At 53.4% G+C, this 16793-nt stretch overlaps 4 protein-coding genes across 4 annotated transcripts; 2 read left to right on the forward strand and 2 right to left on the reverse strand.

Annotated features, from left to right (window-relative positions):
- Positions 1-84: 84 nt before the first annotated feature.
- Positions 85-2341, reverse strand: PHACADRAFT_211670 (uncharacterized protein). The gene is made up of 10 exons (XM_007398702.1): positions 2145-2341; positions 2048-2093; positions 1925-1994; positions 1596-1866; positions 1486-1545; positions 1152-1433; positions 1033-1100; positions 800-980; positions 643-749; positions 85-593 (listed from the first exon to the last, which is right to left on the reverse strand). The coding sequence occupies exons 1-10, from the start codon at positions 2298-2300 to the stop codon at positions 272-274; spliced, it is 1563 nt and encodes a 520-aa protein (XP_007398764.1). The 5' UTR covers positions 2301-2341; the 3' UTR covers positions 85-271.
- Positions 2342-2763: 422 nt separating this feature from the next.
- Positions 2764-6299, forward strand: PHACADRAFT_198473 (uncharacterized protein; the record flags this gene model as incomplete). Its single annotated transcript, XM_007398703.1, has 5 exons — positions 2764-3276; positions 3334-4017; positions 4068-4512; positions 4562-4725; positions 4785-6299. The coding sequence occupies 5 exons, from the start codon at positions 2764-2766 to the stop codon at positions 6297-6299; spliced, it is 3321 nt and encodes a 1106-aa protein (XP_007398765.1).
- Positions 6300-7467: 1168 nt separating this feature from the next.
- Positions 7468-11544, reverse strand: PHACADRAFT_260786 (uncharacterized protein). The gene is made up of 18 exons (XM_007398704.1): positions 11422-11544; positions 11092-11306; positions 10931-11041; positions 10861-10869; positions 10702-10811; positions 10544-10649; positions 10474-10486; positions 10235-10412; positions 10173-10183; positions 10048-10118; positions 9740-9998; positions 9585-9683; positions 9514-9524; positions 9440-9448; positions 9329-9381; positions 8417-9280; positions 7992-8366; positions 7468-7806 (listed from the first exon to the last, which is right to left on the reverse strand). Exons 1-16 carry the CDS (start codon positions 11470-11472, stop codon positions 9117-9119), a joined length of 1470 nt encoding a protein of 489 aa, XP_007398766.1. The 5' UTR covers positions 11473-11544; the 3' UTR covers positions 7468-7806; positions 7992-8366; positions 8417-9116.
- A 1450-nt stretch (positions 11545-12994) lies between these two features.
- PHACADRAFT_260789 (uncharacterized protein) lies at positions 12995-16520 on the forward strand (the record flags this gene model as incomplete). The annotated part of the gene is made up of 16 exons (XM_007398705.1): positions 12995-13761; positions 13816-14054; positions 14116-14218; positions 14268-14370; positions 14430-14511; positions 14560-14621; positions 14675-14998; positions 15054-15128; positions 15187-15260; positions 15316-15430; positions 15498-15601; positions 15662-15712; positions 15763-15867; positions 15921-15989; positions 16046-16319; positions 16370-16520. The coding sequence occupies 7 exons, from the start codon at positions 12995-12997 to the stop codon at positions 14726-14728; spliced, it is 1410 nt and encodes a 469-aa protein (XP_007398767.1). The 3' UTR covers positions 14729-14998; positions 15054-15128; positions 15187-15260; positions 15316-15430; positions 15498-15601; positions 15662-15712; positions 15763-15867; positions 15921-15989; positions 16046-16319; positions 16370-16520.
- Positions 16521-16793: the final 273 nt, after the last annotated feature.

A 16793-nucleotide genomic window follows, 5' to 3' on the forward strand; every position in this document is an offset into this window, starting at 1 on the left:
CAAGATTAAGGCCTAATTTGCAAGCAGCTGCACTACTGCTCGTAGACAGTGTGACTTGTCATGCATATCAGCGACCAAATGTCGGGCCCGAGTGTGTTGAGTCCTGAGACATGGGTTCTGGGAGTCGAGAGAGATGGCTTTATTTTCGGTGTAGCAAGTCTAACCTAGTTTCAAAGTCCCGTCAGAATGTATCGCGATTGTATCCATCGTCGTTGAAGTTGAAATGTTTGGAGATAATTCCCGTTTGCCAGAGGGCTTACACCGGGAGCCCTCACGTTTCCTCGTCCTCGCCCAACTCATCGTCATCGCTCACTTCCTCGTCGATCTTGTACGCATCTTCGAGGGCCCACAAGTTATCTCGCAGCTCCCTCACGTCATCAACCTCTAGCCCCATCCTTGTCACTACGTCACGGCGCTGTCCAAGGCAATCTTTCGCCACCGCACCATAGGCGCCAAAGAGCGACGACAGCGAGGCACCGCTAGATAGGCTGCTGAGCGACCTTGCTTGGTGTGGCGGAACAGAAGAAGAGGAAGAGGAAGAGACGAAGAAGCGAGGGAAGGAGGATGGTAACTCGATGGCTGGGGCATGCAAGCTGCAAGGTGTCAGCGACGGTCACTCGAGAGGCCCAGACAAGGACGTACGTGTAGGGCTCAGGTCGGAAACATTCCGCCCATCCCATGAATGATTTCTTCTCTACCTCCGAAAAGCCTCGTGAGACGTTCATTCGAGCATATGTCGATGCTGCGTCCTACTTGCAATGAGCATATAACATAAAAAACCGTTTTCGGACATTGTTACCACGCAGGTTGTGCCGTCTCCGTTGACGGTAGAAAAATTATAAACCATCGGTTCAGGAAACCCCTCTGTATCCCACGTACGAAACAATGGAAATGCTCCCTGAAGGTCGGCGAAAAGCTTATCATTGCTCCAGCTTAGCGACGAGGCAAGAGATGCCATGTCAACGCGGTCATATTTCAGTCTAATCTTAGGCGTTAGTGGCAGATTGCTGCAGATCAAAAAGTACGACGGACCTCATCGGGAGTGTGACATCTTCGACGTGCGTAGCGAGGATAGCAGATGTCTGGTACACGCTGTCGAACTGAGCTTTATCAGCACTGCATCCTATTTGAAGAGCAGAAACGCCGCATACAGTCAGGTTTAGGTCGCGCAGCCAAGTACTTGACGACCAGAGGGATGGAGGTTGTATTGGAACGGTCAACGTGGATAAGTCGCTCAAGCTCTGAAGGAGTAGGGCATCGTTCAGTGCTTTTCCGACCGCACGAGAGTCATCTACATCTGCCATGCCCGGGACGGAACCCGAAAGAACAGGAAACGAGAGGCATGGCAACTTGGCGAAGTCATCGCGAAAGCGGGTGAGGAAGGAGTGGGTGAAGCCGCCGAAGGTGAGTGAGTCGTTCATAGTTTGAAATCCCTAGCAAAAAAGTCCGACTTGGATATTACGTCTTCGCGGGAAGATCTCGTACCTGGAGGTGGTCACATTCTTCAACAAAGATACGAAACGAGTCTTCCATGAAATCGTTATCCTGCAGCCAGAGATGTGAACCCAGCGCATATAGTCGAGATGAAGTCGTACCTCATCATATTTTTGGAACGTATCCGAGCTATTGACCCAATCCCCTTCCGCGTCGTCCCAGTCAGGAAGGTCAGGAAGGCGATGAACACTCCGTGGGTGGAGGTACACGCGACTGTAATCTGACCAGTACTGGACCTTGGAATCATTCACTTGCGCTTCATCCCTTTGATCATCAGTCTCTAAGCGACTCTCATCGCCGTCAGCCTCAAGCTGTACGTGATATTCGCTGCGTCTAATGGGTTCGCTACAATATTGCACTGTCTCGCCGCTCCTGTATGGAGAAAGGAGCTGAATGCGACTTCCACCCTCTTGAAGAGTCGGCCACGTACCATAAAGCCGTGACGTCATCCGCATCGTTTTTTGTATCGCCGGAAATGTCAGATAGAGCTCCAAAATTCGCTGTACGCGCCTCATTTCAGCATACGGAGCGTCCAAGTTCTAAATTCACTCACATCTGTGGTCAAAGAGGAGCAGTCTGGGGCAAAACGTGGAATCTCCCTTCAGTATTCACTCAGATTCTGGCTATTCCGCGAGTTATAGGCAACGTACCCGCTGGTTTAATCCTTCTCTAAACGAAACGTCGTGATTCACCAAAGACTCTTGAGCATCGTCTTCGTATGTGAAGCAGTTCTCTTGCGCATTCCAAAAATGAGTGCCGATAAAATTGGAGACTCTACCGGCTTGGAAATATAGAATTTCTCTCATCTCTTTTCAACTCGCGCACCTGGGGGCAGATTTTAGGGGCGAAGGGATTCGACAACGGAGAACGGTTAGCCCAGGTAGAACACCGGCGCGACGCCCGAGCGCTCCGTGGCACGGGGCACGGCGATCACCGTGAGCAGACCGAGAGTCCGGATCCGAACACAACAGCCGCCGTGTCTTTGCTCAAGCACCGCGCCGTGCCCGCGGCCGCGGTGGAAAGTTGCCTTGAAGAATCTGGCCTCATTGCAGGCGATTTCAACTACACGTCCTAGTTGCTGTGGTTACACGGCCGTGGTGTCACTGTGAGAGTGATCGTCGCGATACAGGCTGGGCCACGTCGTAACCCAACTGAGGCCCTTTTGTACTGGTTGTTCTAAGCAGTGTGGCCCACTGCCACGCCGAAAGCTCTAGATAAACCTGCTGGATCTCAAATCTCATGTGAGTCTCCTTCACCCCTTCGCCCCACATGGCGCCGCCCTCAGCCCGTACCCATAGTCCCCGCTCTCGGAGGAGGAAAGTGGTTTATGCAAAGGCAAACCCTCCTTCACTTTCTGCACGTCTTAGGGCCCAATCGCCCTACCAACGAAAGATTTCCGCCGACGCTGCTGCAGTCGGCTCAGAGCACCCCGCACCGAAGAGCCCTGCGTATCCGAAGGAGATTGGGAGAGAGATGGAGTCGCGCATCGTACAGGTCGCTTTCGACAAGATGTTGTCCTACGTACCTGGCGACGACATGACCGAAACACAGGCGAAAAGAGTCAGTTCCTACAGTGGCCTCGAAATAGACCTATCCACTGCTAGTCCCAAGACTAAGGAGACCCTACCCAAGCGAAGCGTACAACAGACACCTAGCACTTCCACCGGCGCTGGAACCCCTTGTCCTCCGTCTGACGCGCCCACCAATGACACAAACGAGGAGGAAACCAAGAGACAGGTCAAAGAAATACGACGAATAGAAAAGGGAATGTACCAGGTGCTGGTGAGTGAACCGAAGCTTCGCATTTAAGTTTCAGGCTAGACCAGACGCGTTCTCCAGACAAACGCTGGCAACGACATCGCGACTCTCGCCAAGTCCAAAGTTGTGTTCAAGATCGTGGCGGACGTGCCAGAGTCCGGTGACGTAGACATGCGTCCAGACGTAGCCTCGTATTATTCGGGAACCGGCCACAAGCTCTCGACTCAGGCATATAAGCACAAGACGTCCGGCAAGTCTACTGATGTCGCCCGCTGTGCTTGGGCATGGATGCTATCCTTTATCGAAGTCAAACCGACCAGCAAGGAGGCTGGTTTTTGGTTTCCTCCGGATCATTCGCCATGGACTGGCCCCAGTATGCCCCTGCTTGTAGATGACGAAAAGGCTCTGGGATCTCGCGCTCAGTTTTTCAAATACGCCACTGAACTCATGGTGCGGCAGCATAGAACCCACCTCTTTGCTGTCTACGTTGCTGGCTCTTGGGCCCGTCTATTCCGATTCGATCGTGCGGGTTGTATTGTGACCGAACCCATCAGCCTTCTCCACGACGGATTATCTTTCCAGAATTTTCATTTCCGTCTCCTTCGAAGCTCGCGAGAGGTCCAAGGCTATGATACGACCGTCAAGCTGGCTAACTCCGCTGACATAAAGATCCTCAAGGCCAACGAGCCCGATAACGAACATCTCAAGAAGCACTGGCAGACCTTGACGAACGAAGAGAACTATCGTCGTTATCCCGTTTACAAGGTGCGCAGCTCGTAGCTCACAATAAGTACGGAGTTCCAACATATACGCAGGTCGAATGTCCGATGGTCTCTCTGCATGATTCAGGCAGCGACTCGGGTTCCTCAGTCGATGTCGACCGGCCCTCGCTCACAGGGCCTTATCTCATTGGAAAGTCCATCTCTTCACATTATTCGCCTACCGGCCGATGTACTCGCGGATTCATCGCCTTCGACCTCGGGAGTCGTCGCATGGTCTTCTTCAAGGACCAATGGCGTTCCGTATTGCGGCCGCGGACTGAGTTGGACGCGTACAGAAGGCTTCACAGGCACCATGTACGGCACATCGCTACTCCCATCGCCGGCGGAGACGTAGAGCAGTATACGCTGACGCAAGAGCTGATTTTCTCTCTGCCAAAGCGAGTCCACACGCGCTTCGTAACGAAGGAGGTCGGCAGGCCTCTAGAGGACTATGATAACGCTATCCACCTCCTCGAAGTGGTTGGGATGGCCTTGTTAGGTGCGCTATACTGTCTGCTTATACGTTGCTTATTTTCACCTGCGGACAGCCCATAAGGAGGCATGGGAGAAGGCGGAGATTCTTCATCGCGACGTGAGCGTCGGGAACATAATGATCGGAATCGAGAGAGGCACGGCGTTCCTAAACGATTGGGATCTCTGCAAGTACAAAGAAGACCTCACGAAGCCGGCGTCCGACCTGGCTGGTATTTCGGTGAGTCGAGCATTTGCCATTGATGAGTGTCGGGACGAAGGACGCTAATGTACCACCAGGGAACGTGGCCGTTCAAGTCCGCAATGGCCCTCGGCTACCCCCTGAAGCCCCCAGAAGTTGCTGACGACCTTGAGTCCTTCATTTACGTCATCTTGTTCATGGCCTTCCGCTTCCACCTCCACGACTTGTCACCCCAGGACGTGCGGGTAACGGATTCGCTGCAGGCTCAGCGGGAGGCGAACGCTAAGAACGATAACCTCGCCACTACGATCCACCATTTCTTCTACTACGAAGAGAAATGCCAGGGCGGCTACTACCGCGGCGGTCAGATGAAGAAATTCGCGATTGTCTCCGGCACATTGCCCATTCAGCTCGCCCCAAATAAGGACGGCAGCCCGATGCTGCTGACTGTGTTTCTACAACGGGCGTACGATATCCTTCAGCGTCATTACTGCATGACCAACCTCAAGAAGATGGAGCAGTTCGCGGTGAAGGTGCTCGACCAAGCCAAGGCCGAGGAACAGCGTGCGGAGATGGATAAAGCCATGGCTCTTCGGCGCAGAAAAGAGAAAAAGAACCCTGCAGAAGATGAGCCAGAGGAGCCTGATGATTGGATGGATCTGATCAACGAAGACAGCGACTCCTCCTCCGACGATTTGTCTATCTCCACTAACCTTACTGACTCCAATGCTGAGTACGCGGGAGACGAAGATCTCAAGAGACCGCTCGACACGCACACAAAAATATGGAAGCTGTTCAAGGGCATGTTCAGAGATAAGACGCGCAATCGGGCGCTGCCGTCTGTAAAGAACGCAGGATCCGACGTCGCCAAGTTCATCGATCAGTTCAGCGGCCAGCCCGTCTTGACGCTGCAGGAGCGGCGGAATCCTACGGGGCAAACGAAGAGCTCGAAGTCGAAGTCAAAGACGACCAGTTCGACTCCTGTGGAGGCGGGCGACGTTTCCACTCCTGTACCGAGCGGGAGCGGTCACCCTCCAGAAGCTGCGTCGGCTGTTCCATCTGCATCATCGCGCCCCATACGCAGCGTTCGCAAGAAGGTGCAGATCAGCGACGAGACGGAGGTCATCCTTGCTCCCAAGGCCCCAGAAGTCGTTCGCCGCCAACCGTCCCTCAGGAGGTCCACACGTCGGCGTCTGCCCGTCATATCCGAGGAGCCCCCTCCCATCGCGGGTGCGAAGCGCAAACAGCGCGTGCAGGACGAGGGTGTCGCGCGGAATAGCATCAGCCCGGAACGTCGAACTGCTGTTCGCTCGAGGAGGGAAAAGGCGAGTGGCGCGACGGCCCACAAGACAGCTGCAAAGCCCGCTGCGTCTGTTGCGATGCACTCCAAGCCGGTCGTCGCGGCCGCTGCGCCTGTGGACAAATCTCAGCCGCTCAAAAATGCCAGAAGCTCTCGTGTAACACGAAAGGCCGCTGAACCCAGTCCTCCAAGCCCGAGGAAAGCGGCGACCTGTCGCAGGATAGCAGAAGCACGGAAATCTCCAGCGATGCAGAAGCCACCCAGCCCAGTCGCAAAGGCGAGGCGATCTTCTCGGTTGGCTAAGAAAAGTTGAGAACGAACTGGCGTTGTATGCCAGTCTTAAATTATCACTCTCTGTAACCATCCGTAATTTTAATGAAAAACCGATAACCCTTTGCTCTGCTTCAAACGGCGGGAGAGAGGCAAGGCCGCCGAAAGACATGTCTGACGTAGTTCACCCAAAACTCAGAGGGGCAACGCAGAGCCTGCAACATTGAAGAGGGAAGTCGGCGGCGTGAGCCTTGACTCGTCTTGGCCCACTTTCGCAAACATAGCACTGTACGGTCGCCATGCGCTACTCTTCTCTGCCACTTCGTGTCGCTCTCCAATAAACCAGAGGGAAAGCCTGTTCCAGGCGGGTGCACTGACTAAGGTGCTCTAAGAGATCGAATAAGAAAGGTCTCATCTGACGCCTTGACAGTGTCTAGCGTTCAATAATATCATCGTCTTCAGAATACACGGCCAAACTAGGGTGAAAGTTTACGCGCAGTGATCCAGACAAGGTAGCGACCATCTTCAATAATCCTCTTCTCGTCAGCCAATTTGGAGTTCGAGAAGTGACTGCCACATACACTCGCGAGGTGACCGGTAGACAGCAATAATGTCAGTGTCGCACGGTGTGCCTGGGTTATTCTTCCCGTCCAAATCAGGCGCGACGGCGAAGACGCTGCGTACGAGTTTAGCGTCAAAGCAGTGGCAACATTGTTTTCCTGTGCGACACCAACGAACTTGAAAGCCAGAACCTAGTTCGCCAAACGGGCCACAGAATTAGTGCTGCGGCAACACCGCACTTTGCCCTGTACATGGCCATGAAGCTGTAAACCGCATTTCTGTTGGTTTGAGTGTTCTCTGAGTGAGGCGCCATCGCGAGTCAAGACTCACCAAGGGCTCTTCAGCATCGAACCCGTAAATGAAGTGCTATGCGCATTCCAAACACAAAATGGAGAAACGACCGACTTGCAACTCTCTCATTTTTTCAGCTCGCACATCCCAGGCAGATTCCGGGTGAGTACGAAGCGAAGAGGTTCGAAAGAACATCCCATGGGGCTTTCCACGTGGTCGGATGATGGAACCGAGCGGCCGCTGTTATTTGCGCGTGCTTGTGCTGGTTCTCACGTGCAGATTTTATATATCACGCACGTTCCTCGTGACCCAGCCGTGACCTTCCCCACTCTCCCCCGTGATCTCCTCGCGTCGCACGACGAGCGCGCCCCCGACTCCGGCGAACAAGACTTTAAACTCATCAACGGCGATCACAATTAGTAGCTCCAAATTCTCTGCGTCGTCTCATCTGAATCGTCCTGGACGACGTATTACGCCTGATTTCTAACGGAATCCGCCAATTATTAACAATGGCGACGGCACAACCTCCCGCCCAGCAGCCAGCGGCAAGTTCTGCGCCCCCACCACCGGCGCAGCAGCCATCACCCACATCTCCGACATCGAGCTCAAGCGCCCCTGAACAGCAGTCAAACCCATTCTCTACGCTCGGGCAGGAGCAGATCGCTACACTTCTCAAAACCCTAGGACCCAGTTTCTATGTGAGTATCAGCGCAAAGTAGCTCGATCGCCCCTGCGTTGTACGGTGCACCGTGTAAGCGCGACTACTAGTACATTGTACTGCACGTGATGGTCGACGCGGTCACGTTAGCATGTCTCGCGTCGTCAGCATGATGGGCATGATGCGCACGCTACTTATCAAAAGTCCCGCTGACACCTCCCGTAGCAGGCAACCCGCCCCGGATCAGACCCAAAGGACTCGGCAGTGGCTGCAGAGGCTTTATCAAATATGGCACAGGCCAGCTTCCCTCACCTTCCTCCTGGTGTGCCAATGTATCAGGGACAATATCCTCCCTCGCAGCCGGGCATGGAGCCGGGTCCGTCATCGCATCCACGCGGGCCTCCAAATCTTTCCGGCATGGTATCAGCGCCCCCTGGTAGCTCGCAGCCTCCACATGCTGTGAATAGTGATGAGCAGGACTCACTGGACGACCTGTCACCAGACGGAGAAAAGCAGAAGCCTGGTTCGGCTGGTCGGCGGGCAGGGCGGAGTTCGTCGATGACGAACGACGAATGGGCGCGGCAGCGTAAGGACAACCACGTACGTCGCCCGCACCTTTCCCTCGTCTTGCATACTCACGACAACTGCAGAAAGAAGTCGAGCGTCGGCGGCGCGGCAACATCAACGAGGGGATCAACGAGCTGGGGCGCATCGTGCCGAATGGCTCGGGCGAGAAGGCCAAGGGTGCGATCCTCGCCCGCGCCGTGCAGTACATCCACCATCTGAAAGAGAACGAAGCACGGAACATCGAGAAATGGACACTCGAGAAGCTGCTCATGGACCAGGCGATGGGCGATCTCCAGGCGCAACTCGAGGAGGTCCGCCGCATGTGGGACGAGGAGCGTGCCTCACGCCAGCGTCTCGAAGCCGAGCTTCAAGTTCTCAGGGGCCTCCAGCAGAACGGGCGTGCACAGTCCCCGCCGTCGCGCGGCGGCTCGGCAGACGATAGGGTAACGCCCAAGCGATCGCACGACGAGGCTGATCGTGACTCTGCAGATGATGACGATGAGCGTGGAAAGCGACCGCGCGTGGATTAAACATCGTAGGGGCTGCGAAGGTTTTATTGTTTGTATCTTTGGGAGGACGTTGCACATATGCAAAGTGTTTGAGTAACTAAACATCGTGGACCTCGACCGTGGATGTCGAGTCAAGTGTATTTGTATTGTCGCATTGCATTAGCAGAAACTGATCTGGATGTGGTTCATCTATGCGTCTCCACCTTTCGATCCTACAATTGACCGCAATATACCCCATCTATTATTATTCACACGATTGCTTCCTTGACCCAATCTACACCCGCCTTGGCAAGAACGAAACCAACGCATACTTGCCGTTTACCCGCCACTTCTCGCCCGCGGCATCGAGCTTGTCGGCGACGTCCTGTGGGACGCCGACAACGACATCCGCCTTGTTCGTCCGCAGGCTCAAGATTGGAAAGTCCCCGGCCAGGGGCCCTACAATGCGTAAGGCGCGAACGGAAATGGTTGGACAAGAGTGCGTACCGACGGCCTCCTCGAAAGGAGTGGAGACAGGCCAGCTCACGTCTCCTGTCAGCCTGTAAAGGGCGTCGGTCAGCTCTAGAACAGTACGGATCTTGCTAGCGAAGCACGTACTTGCGGTAGCTAGAAGTTGGTGAAGGTTCGTCTCGTCAGTTATGAAATCAACGTAGCTCGCCTCCTGTACTCACTTCAGGTCGCCCTGCAGAAGATCACGGATTGAGATCAACGGCGATCGTACGATGCGAAGTGATATGCATACCTTGAAGACAACGAGAGAACTATCCTTCAAATCGCTCCAGACCTGCGGCGCAAGCTCCCTCATGTTCCAATACGGCCAAGGGCCCGTCCAGAAGTTCGCCTGTGTCACTAAATCCTCATTCTCAGAACTCACATGTTTAGAACTGGCGTCCGTACCTTGTCATTCGCCTCGCCCAACTTCGTCTCTGCCCGAACACTCAGCGAAAATACACCAGAATCAAGGTACGACTGCCACCGCGCGACCATCGTCTTCAGATGCTGGTGCACGTCGGCGTTCGGCAACGTCGCCGCCGTATCTCGAGCGGTAGCGTCGGCCTTGGGCTCCGGGAAGAACGATTCAGAGTGCAGAGAAGGGATCGTCGACGCAAAGTCGGGAGGGGTGACATCGGAGACGAACCACGGGATAAGCTTCGGGCTGGGGTAGCCGGTGAGGATCGTACAAAGCATGAGAACAACAAGCTCACTGGAATACTACACGCGAGACGTAGGGCGTGTATGTCACTAGGAAGTCTGCGAAAACGAAGTCTGTGAAGAGCTACCGAGAGGACCTGTTAGTAGCGTACGGAATAAGGGTAAGCGCAGACCCTACCTCGAAGCCGGCTGATCATGCATTCATCAGTGTACATGCAGAATATACAAAATGGGACATGCCATTGTCTAGGACAAAATCTACTCTAGCGTCCTTGCCTTTCAGGTCTTCAAGATACTTGATAACCTTGTCTTGGTCGTCTTTCAGGATGAATTCGCGTCTCGCGGCCTGTGCGTCCTTCCCGACAGTTTGCAACGTAGCGATGTCATCGTGAGACATATGGGTCAGCAAAGAGAGATCCTAATTAGACGAACTGCAAAGTTAGTTGCGAGAACATCATGGAGACACAAACAAATCATACAGTTGCATTCCCCCTATGTATATACGATAATTATCTGACAAGTCAGCAGGTTAATGCTAAATGAACGCACCAGAGACACATTTGTATCATCTCTTTGAAGAGAACGGCCAGCTTCGCGGGGTCGTTGCGCACGACGTCCTTCTCGACTTCCAGCTCATGAATAGTTGTAGCCAGCTCTGTGATAACTATTCAACACGGTGACATGCAACTATTTGAGAATAGCCTCACGATAGATGGCCTTTCCACTGCTACGGAAAGTTTCCTGCTTCTGGAGAGAGAAAGGATCGAAATCACGCCAATGGGTGGTCTGTGTGAAGAACGACCGCAGAAGACGATAGCTAAAAAGACTCAGCACGCCATTGCCATCCATATTGGGCCCTTGCTTACAGATAACACCTAGAAATGACCGCAACGCGTCAGATCTCGCATGGGCACTCTAGTTGTTGCGGCCACTTACTCAGCAAAGAGCCAAGGTGCAGTGAACCAAGTATTCCTCTTATTCTGAGCGAGCTTGTCCAGCTCAACATTGTACTCCTCGATGTATGCCTCGCCATCGTGAGGAATAAGCCTGTCAAAAAATAATCAGCCTGGCGCGAAATGGCTAGAAAGGTCGCGTACTCTAGAGCCCGGTCCCTTGCCATGTCATACTTCAGTTTTCCAACCTTCTCAATGATACTCTTTCCTTCCTTGATCTTCTCCTCAACATTGATAGTCTCTTCGTTGCTGGCGGGAAGTGTGTGCAGCGACACTCCGATCTCATGATCGAGCTGGTAGATCATGTCGATTATCCCGGTGAGAATGATTGGCCACCGCTTTACAACTGTCTCATAGCTACATATCATACGACGTTCAAAGTTGAGTCCGACGTCTTCAAGAGAGAACAATCACCTGAAGCTAATGGAGGCGACGTTGAGAACTCGAAGACTGACTTGCCAGCAGAGAGGCGACGAACCCAGATCTATCCGTCGGGTCGTACGGGGGAAACGGAGACTCAAACATATCCTCTAAGAATTGCGGACGTTCGTCGCAGAATCAGAGGTCGTAAACGTCGTGGACTAAGAGTCAGCGTCCAGGCTTAGCCAGCATCTCTGCCGTCGCCTCCGAGAGGTGGTTGTGCGAAGAAAGGGAGTAAGTTGCGACGCTCGGTGTTGGAAGATAAGGCGAGCGGTTACGGAATCGAGTTATAAGCCCGTGACTTGCAACTTCGGCGTTCGCCAACCTCCAGCGGAAACCACCGGTGTTCGCCGGTGGCCATTGGTGTTCGCCGGCGGTCCTTGCCATATACGGGTGCGTCACTGTGAGCGCTTGTGAACACCACCGTTCGTTGTCCACTGGAACCCATCGGAATACAGCAGCAACTGGTGAATATTGCTGTGTATCAGTGGCAAGTAGTGGGGTATGTTGGGATATACCAGTGTTCAGCATGTTATGCTGGCTGCCACTGGTATTTGGTCCGGTCGATTCACATGGCAGGTGGCAGACACCACCAAACACTGGTGACATCCACTGGCAGGCAGTGGCCACTATCCATCAGCATATGCTGTTTATTGTTAGTATGTCATTGAATAATAATTTTTGGCATTTTTCACTGGTCTTTGGGCAGAAGTGTGTGACATTGGGCCATGGTGTGTGACTTGCTTTCCAGGTTGGGCTAACTCTCATGAACAAATTGTTTTAAGACTAGTATCTGGCAGGTTTGGTCTCATGCTTTGTGCATAGATGGCTTATATTACACATATTCTCACTCAGAAAATATACATTTACCTGAGAATCACAACAACAAGGTTCATAGCTGTTGAAATATTAATGTGACTGCTGGCAGCCTGCCCCCACTGCCTGATAGCTCATTCCTGAGCTTATAGAAAGTTTATAAAAAATCTCAGGAGCCTCTAACCAGGTCTGTGTAGTATAATATGCTTCAAAGAATTACTTACAGCTGCTTCCACTTGGGGACACATCCGGCAATCAATTTTACACACCTTTTGCACTCAGACAGTGTACCGCGTAGAGACACTTCAGTGAGAGCTGAGTTCTGGGATAGTGCACAGTTCAGAGGAGAATAGGCATCTATACAGATGCCGGTGGCTAAGCATGTATTGAGCTTATTACAGAATAATATTTGTATCTATATTGGTACTTGATAAGCCAGTGGCTTCAAGCAATGTTTGATGCAAATCGCTGGTGATGTGTGCCAGTAGCCGGTGGCAACCTGCGAAGCCCAGCGGGATCCGGTGTGTCTCACTGCCATTCACTGTTACTCACTGATACCCACCAGCCAACAGCAGCAGCCACTGGAGACTAGCACTGGACTTCACTGGATACCAGTGGGTGCCAGTGAGTACACTCCATATTCAGTGGAATTTGGTGTAGTTGTCAGTCCCGGGCATATTACTGACGGAATCAAGCATTTACTGTACTGTATCGGGAAGGAGCGCATCAAATAGCGCATCACATAATTATTCAGGGATCGATCGTCGTTACGGTTATCTCCTTCGCGTCGCTTGTCCCGCTCATCTTGCTCATGCTCCCGGAGGGGCCAAGAGAGTTACAGGACCGGCTCGCACCATGTCTGTCATTCTACGGGTTATCGCCCACGGGTAAATGGAGCTTCTATGGCACGTCTGACGAGGCGTGCTTGGAGGAAGCGTTTCCCCAGATAAACCGAGGTGGTCTTTCCGACGCTCTTCATCCTCTAAAGACCAAGTTCGTATGGCTTGAGAGCGAAGCGGCGGCTGTGGACGACTCGTTGCTCTCTATCCAGGCGCAAGATGCCTTCGACTACGTTCTTGCCAGCATCAAGTCTGCAGCTTCACTGTCTATGTCAGATGGTCAACAGCGCATCTTGGATGGTGAGCAGAAGCCCGAGCCTGTCGAGGTCATGTATCGCGAGAGGACGGCCAGCGCAATGCTCCTCCGCGTAGACGAATCGCTCGCTCCGACGATCGACATGCACCTCCCACGGTTTTGGAAGTCCATGATCATACCCTCGAAGCCCCAGCCCTTCATCCCTGTGCCCATCACGGCGGTGGAGCGCGTCAGGGATATCCTTAAGCACGCCAAGTTCGACCCCGTCGTCGCGTCCGTCGTCAGCAACATTTCGGTTCCACATATGAAACACGACGTCCGCTGGCTGACCGGCGAGGACCCGAAGTCGCCCATCATCTCACGACACTCGTTCTCAGACGATGCACGTACGGCTGCGGAGTGGCTGAAAGAGCGGTTTGAGGAGACGGGCGCGACATGTAATCTGCAACCATTTCAAAGCGGTTTCACGCCTAATGTCATCTGGTGCGTCGTCGAGGAAATGGTTGCTCTTACCCGTGTGCTGAACGTTGTCTGCAGTTCGTACTCCTCAACCGTCAACACCACCGAGACCATCTTGCTCAGTGCGCACTACGATAGCCGCGGCTCCTTTGGCCTCACGCGCGCTCCAGGTGGAGACGACGATGGCAGCGGCACAGTCGCGCTTCTTTCTATCGCGCGCACCATCAAGCGGCTTGGTGTCAAGTTTAGGAAGAATGTGCAGCTGTGCGCGTTCGGCGGCGAGGAGCAAGGTCTGCTCGGTTCACGTGCTTACGCTCGTGCGTCCCTCGTTTCTGGTGCTGAGTTTGTACGGGGACTGATGCTCGCGTGATGATCCAGGTGAACTGCGCGAGCAAGGCGCGAACCTCACGCTAATGGTCCAGGCCGACATGATTGGGTACCACAAGCCGGGCGAGCCTCCGCAGCTCGGTCTTCCCAACCTGTGGGCCGACTCTCTTAAACTCTATAATCGTCGCTGACGCATATCGTAGGATTGGTACACCTGCAGTCACACACCTTGTTGCGAACCTCTCTGCCCTCTACAGCCCTGAGCTCACCGTCGGCTTTACGCCAGCATGCTGTAGCGACCACCAGGCGAGCATTTGCTCGTTACTTACGTTACACTTCAGTTTAAGCTGACCAGAGACATGTAGAGTTTCCACGAACAAGGTTTCCCATCTACCCAGGTTTTTGAGCGTGCGGGTACGATTGCAGATCCGATGTACCACAACAGCGGTGAGTGTTTTGTTATGAGCTGCTTGCATGTCGCTGATCAGAGTGTAGGTGACTTAAGCGACCGCCAAGGATATGACTTCGAACAGATCAAGTCAATTGCCAAAGTCCAGGTAAAAATCAACAATGTTTTAACACTTTTACGCATACTGAAACGCTGTTCTAGTTTGCTACCCTGCTTCATTCGGCTGGATTCGAGCTGCCGGATAACAGTCTCTAATCGACACATCTTATGATAAGATATCCTCGGGCCTGGGATGCACATATTTTTGGATGGAGCACTTGTTACATACATCTCGTCTCGACGAAACCACAAGCCATATCTACGTGCTGGGTAGAAATGCATATGCCAAAAACGCTATGGGGACAGTTGCATCAAACTAGAACCTTCGTTGGCCATGCTGTCTCAGGCTGTAGTCCCCAGGTCTCAAGCCACGCCTCGAATAAGCCCGCGATCTTCTGGTGGCCCGCCTCCGTCGGATGACCGTTGCTTCTCAACGACGTCGGTCAATGCCGCCTGCCTGTAGGGCAATAGGATAACGTACCTTGGGAAGACATCCTCCCAGCTGACCCACCCTGTCGTGTTCACGAGGAAAACGTTCTCATCGCCGATGGTGTGACTGTATGCCATCTTGCATTAGGGTGACAAATTAGCACGAGGGACCTTGTTCGACGTACCGTTCCTCGACAACTTTTTCGTAGCTTCCTGGGTAATAGTAGCTGATGCTTCCGTCAGCCGCGGGCCAGCCCCACTGCGTTCGTTACATATCAGCGTCTTCACTAACGGGAGGATCAAAGTCGGCGTACAGGAGTAAACACCAGGATCGGCTGCGAGTGGTAGAGTGTGCGCAGGCGCGAGATGAAGCTGAGGTATGTCTGCTCAAAGTCGGAGGCGGTGACGTTCTGCGAAACGTCGTTCGCTCTGTCGTTACGTTCAACGCCGTCAGCTGACACTGCAACGGATTCACGTGAACGGTTGCTTTGCGTACCCGATGTGAATCACGACGTGCGTCGGCGCTGGGTCGTCACGGGAGAAATCCCAGGGCGTCGTGAAGTTGTGGTCCGTCGTGTAGTAGTAGCCGGTGTCTTCAGTCTTGAGCACGTTGGGGGTGATGAGTTTAGAAATACCCAGGACTAGAAGAGCTCTACTCACTCTGAAGTACTCGTAGCTGACACCGTGAACGTTACCCCAAGCAGGAATGTCCTACACGCCTTCAGTGCGAGCCGCTGAAACCAATTTGCGTGGTAACTAACCGTCAAGCATGCACCCGGTTGCGCATTCACTCGCGATTCTGCTTTGAAAGCTTCGGAGGTCAGCACTGGCCAGGCTTGCAGTACGCCTTGTTCGAGGTATTGGCCCTTGCAGAAACGTCAACTGCGCTGAATACAACAGCCCGACGCTCGAGACTCACTGCGGAGAGCGAGTCGCCGATAACCTGAAAGAATAGCTTCGACGGTATGTATGGCTTGAGCTGTGCTCCCTGCACTCCGAGGTTCGGTCAGACTAATTGCAACAGAGATATTTCAGGCAGCCGACCTGATTGAGCGCAATTGACTCCAGTTGCATCCGATTGTCCTGCCAGCCTTCCGTCGTGATTCTGATCACGGTGTTCTTGCCGCTCGCATCAGCTTCTGCTGTAGATAATCCACTCAGAGGGATAGCGTTCGGCCCTTCGGAAACGTTCGCCGTGACGTAGGGACCATAGTTCACTGACACGCCGACCGAGGTAAGAGGTGAAGTTGTATGTGGACCCAAGTTAAGCTCAAGAGCCTGCAGGTTTTCAACATTGAGTTTGAAGCCGGAGCCGGCCCTAAGATAAATTGAGGATGTGTTGTCATAGTTAAACCGCTTGGGACGTACCACCATGTCCCCGGGGATGCGTCCCATCTACCGTGATACGCTATCAACGGGTGGGAGCTAGGGAGAGTCACGTCGTAAGTAGCAGAGGGAACCGCAGCAGCCTGAGACGTCCAAGCTGTTGCCCAGAGAATCGTGGAGACCGGGATGAAGTGGAACATCGCTACCGGCAGTGGAATGTGAACAGCAAGGGGTTCGGCTTATTAAGATATCATACTCGCACACACAGCTTGTAACGGTTCGTTGGACTTAGATGGTAACTGTGTGCACAGATGGTCACGATGCCTTCGAAGAAGATGCCAACCGCGCCGCGATCTACACCGTGACCTCCGAAGTACAACCGGCCGGCGGAAATAATCGCTGCCCGGCCCGCGTATCAAGAGATTTGAGGCTTAGAATAATAGTAAGACGCTGTTATGAGTACGCG

Source organism: Phanerochaete carnosa, assembly GCF_000300595.1.
Source record: "Phanerochaete carnosa HHB-10118-sp unplaced genomic scaffold PHACAscaffold_8, whole genome shotgun sequence".
Lineage (NCBI taxonomy): Eukaryota > Fungi > Basidiomycota > Agaricomycetes > Polyporales > Phanerochaetaceae > Phanerochaete > Phanerochaete carnosa.

Coding starts and splice junctions, on each gene's coding strand:
- PHACADRAFT_211670 (XM_007398702.1), bottom strand. CDS start 2,300: ATGAGAGAAATTCTATATTTCCAAGCCGGTAGAGTCTCCAATTTTATC. Junction 1,101..1,151: donor TGCGCGACCTAAACCTGACT/GTATGCGGCGTT, acceptor GATAAAGCTCAG/TTCGACAGCGTGTACCAGAC. Junction 981..1,032: donor GATGTCACACTCCCGATGAG/GTCCGTCGTACT, acceptor GCCTAAGATTAG/ACTGAAATATGACCGCGTTG.
- PHACADRAFT_260786 (XM_007398704.1), bottom strand. CDS start 11,472: ATGTTTGAGTCTCCGTTTCCCCCGTACGACCCGACGGATAGATCTGGG. Junction 11,042..11,091: donor GCAAGGGACCGGGCTCTAGA/GTACGCGACCTT, acceptor ATTTTTTGACAG/GCTTATTCCTCACGATGGCG. Junction 9,281..9,328: donor TCCTTTCGAGGAGGCCGTCG/GTACGCACTCTT, acceptor TACGCATTGTAG/GGCCCCTGGCCGGGGACTTT.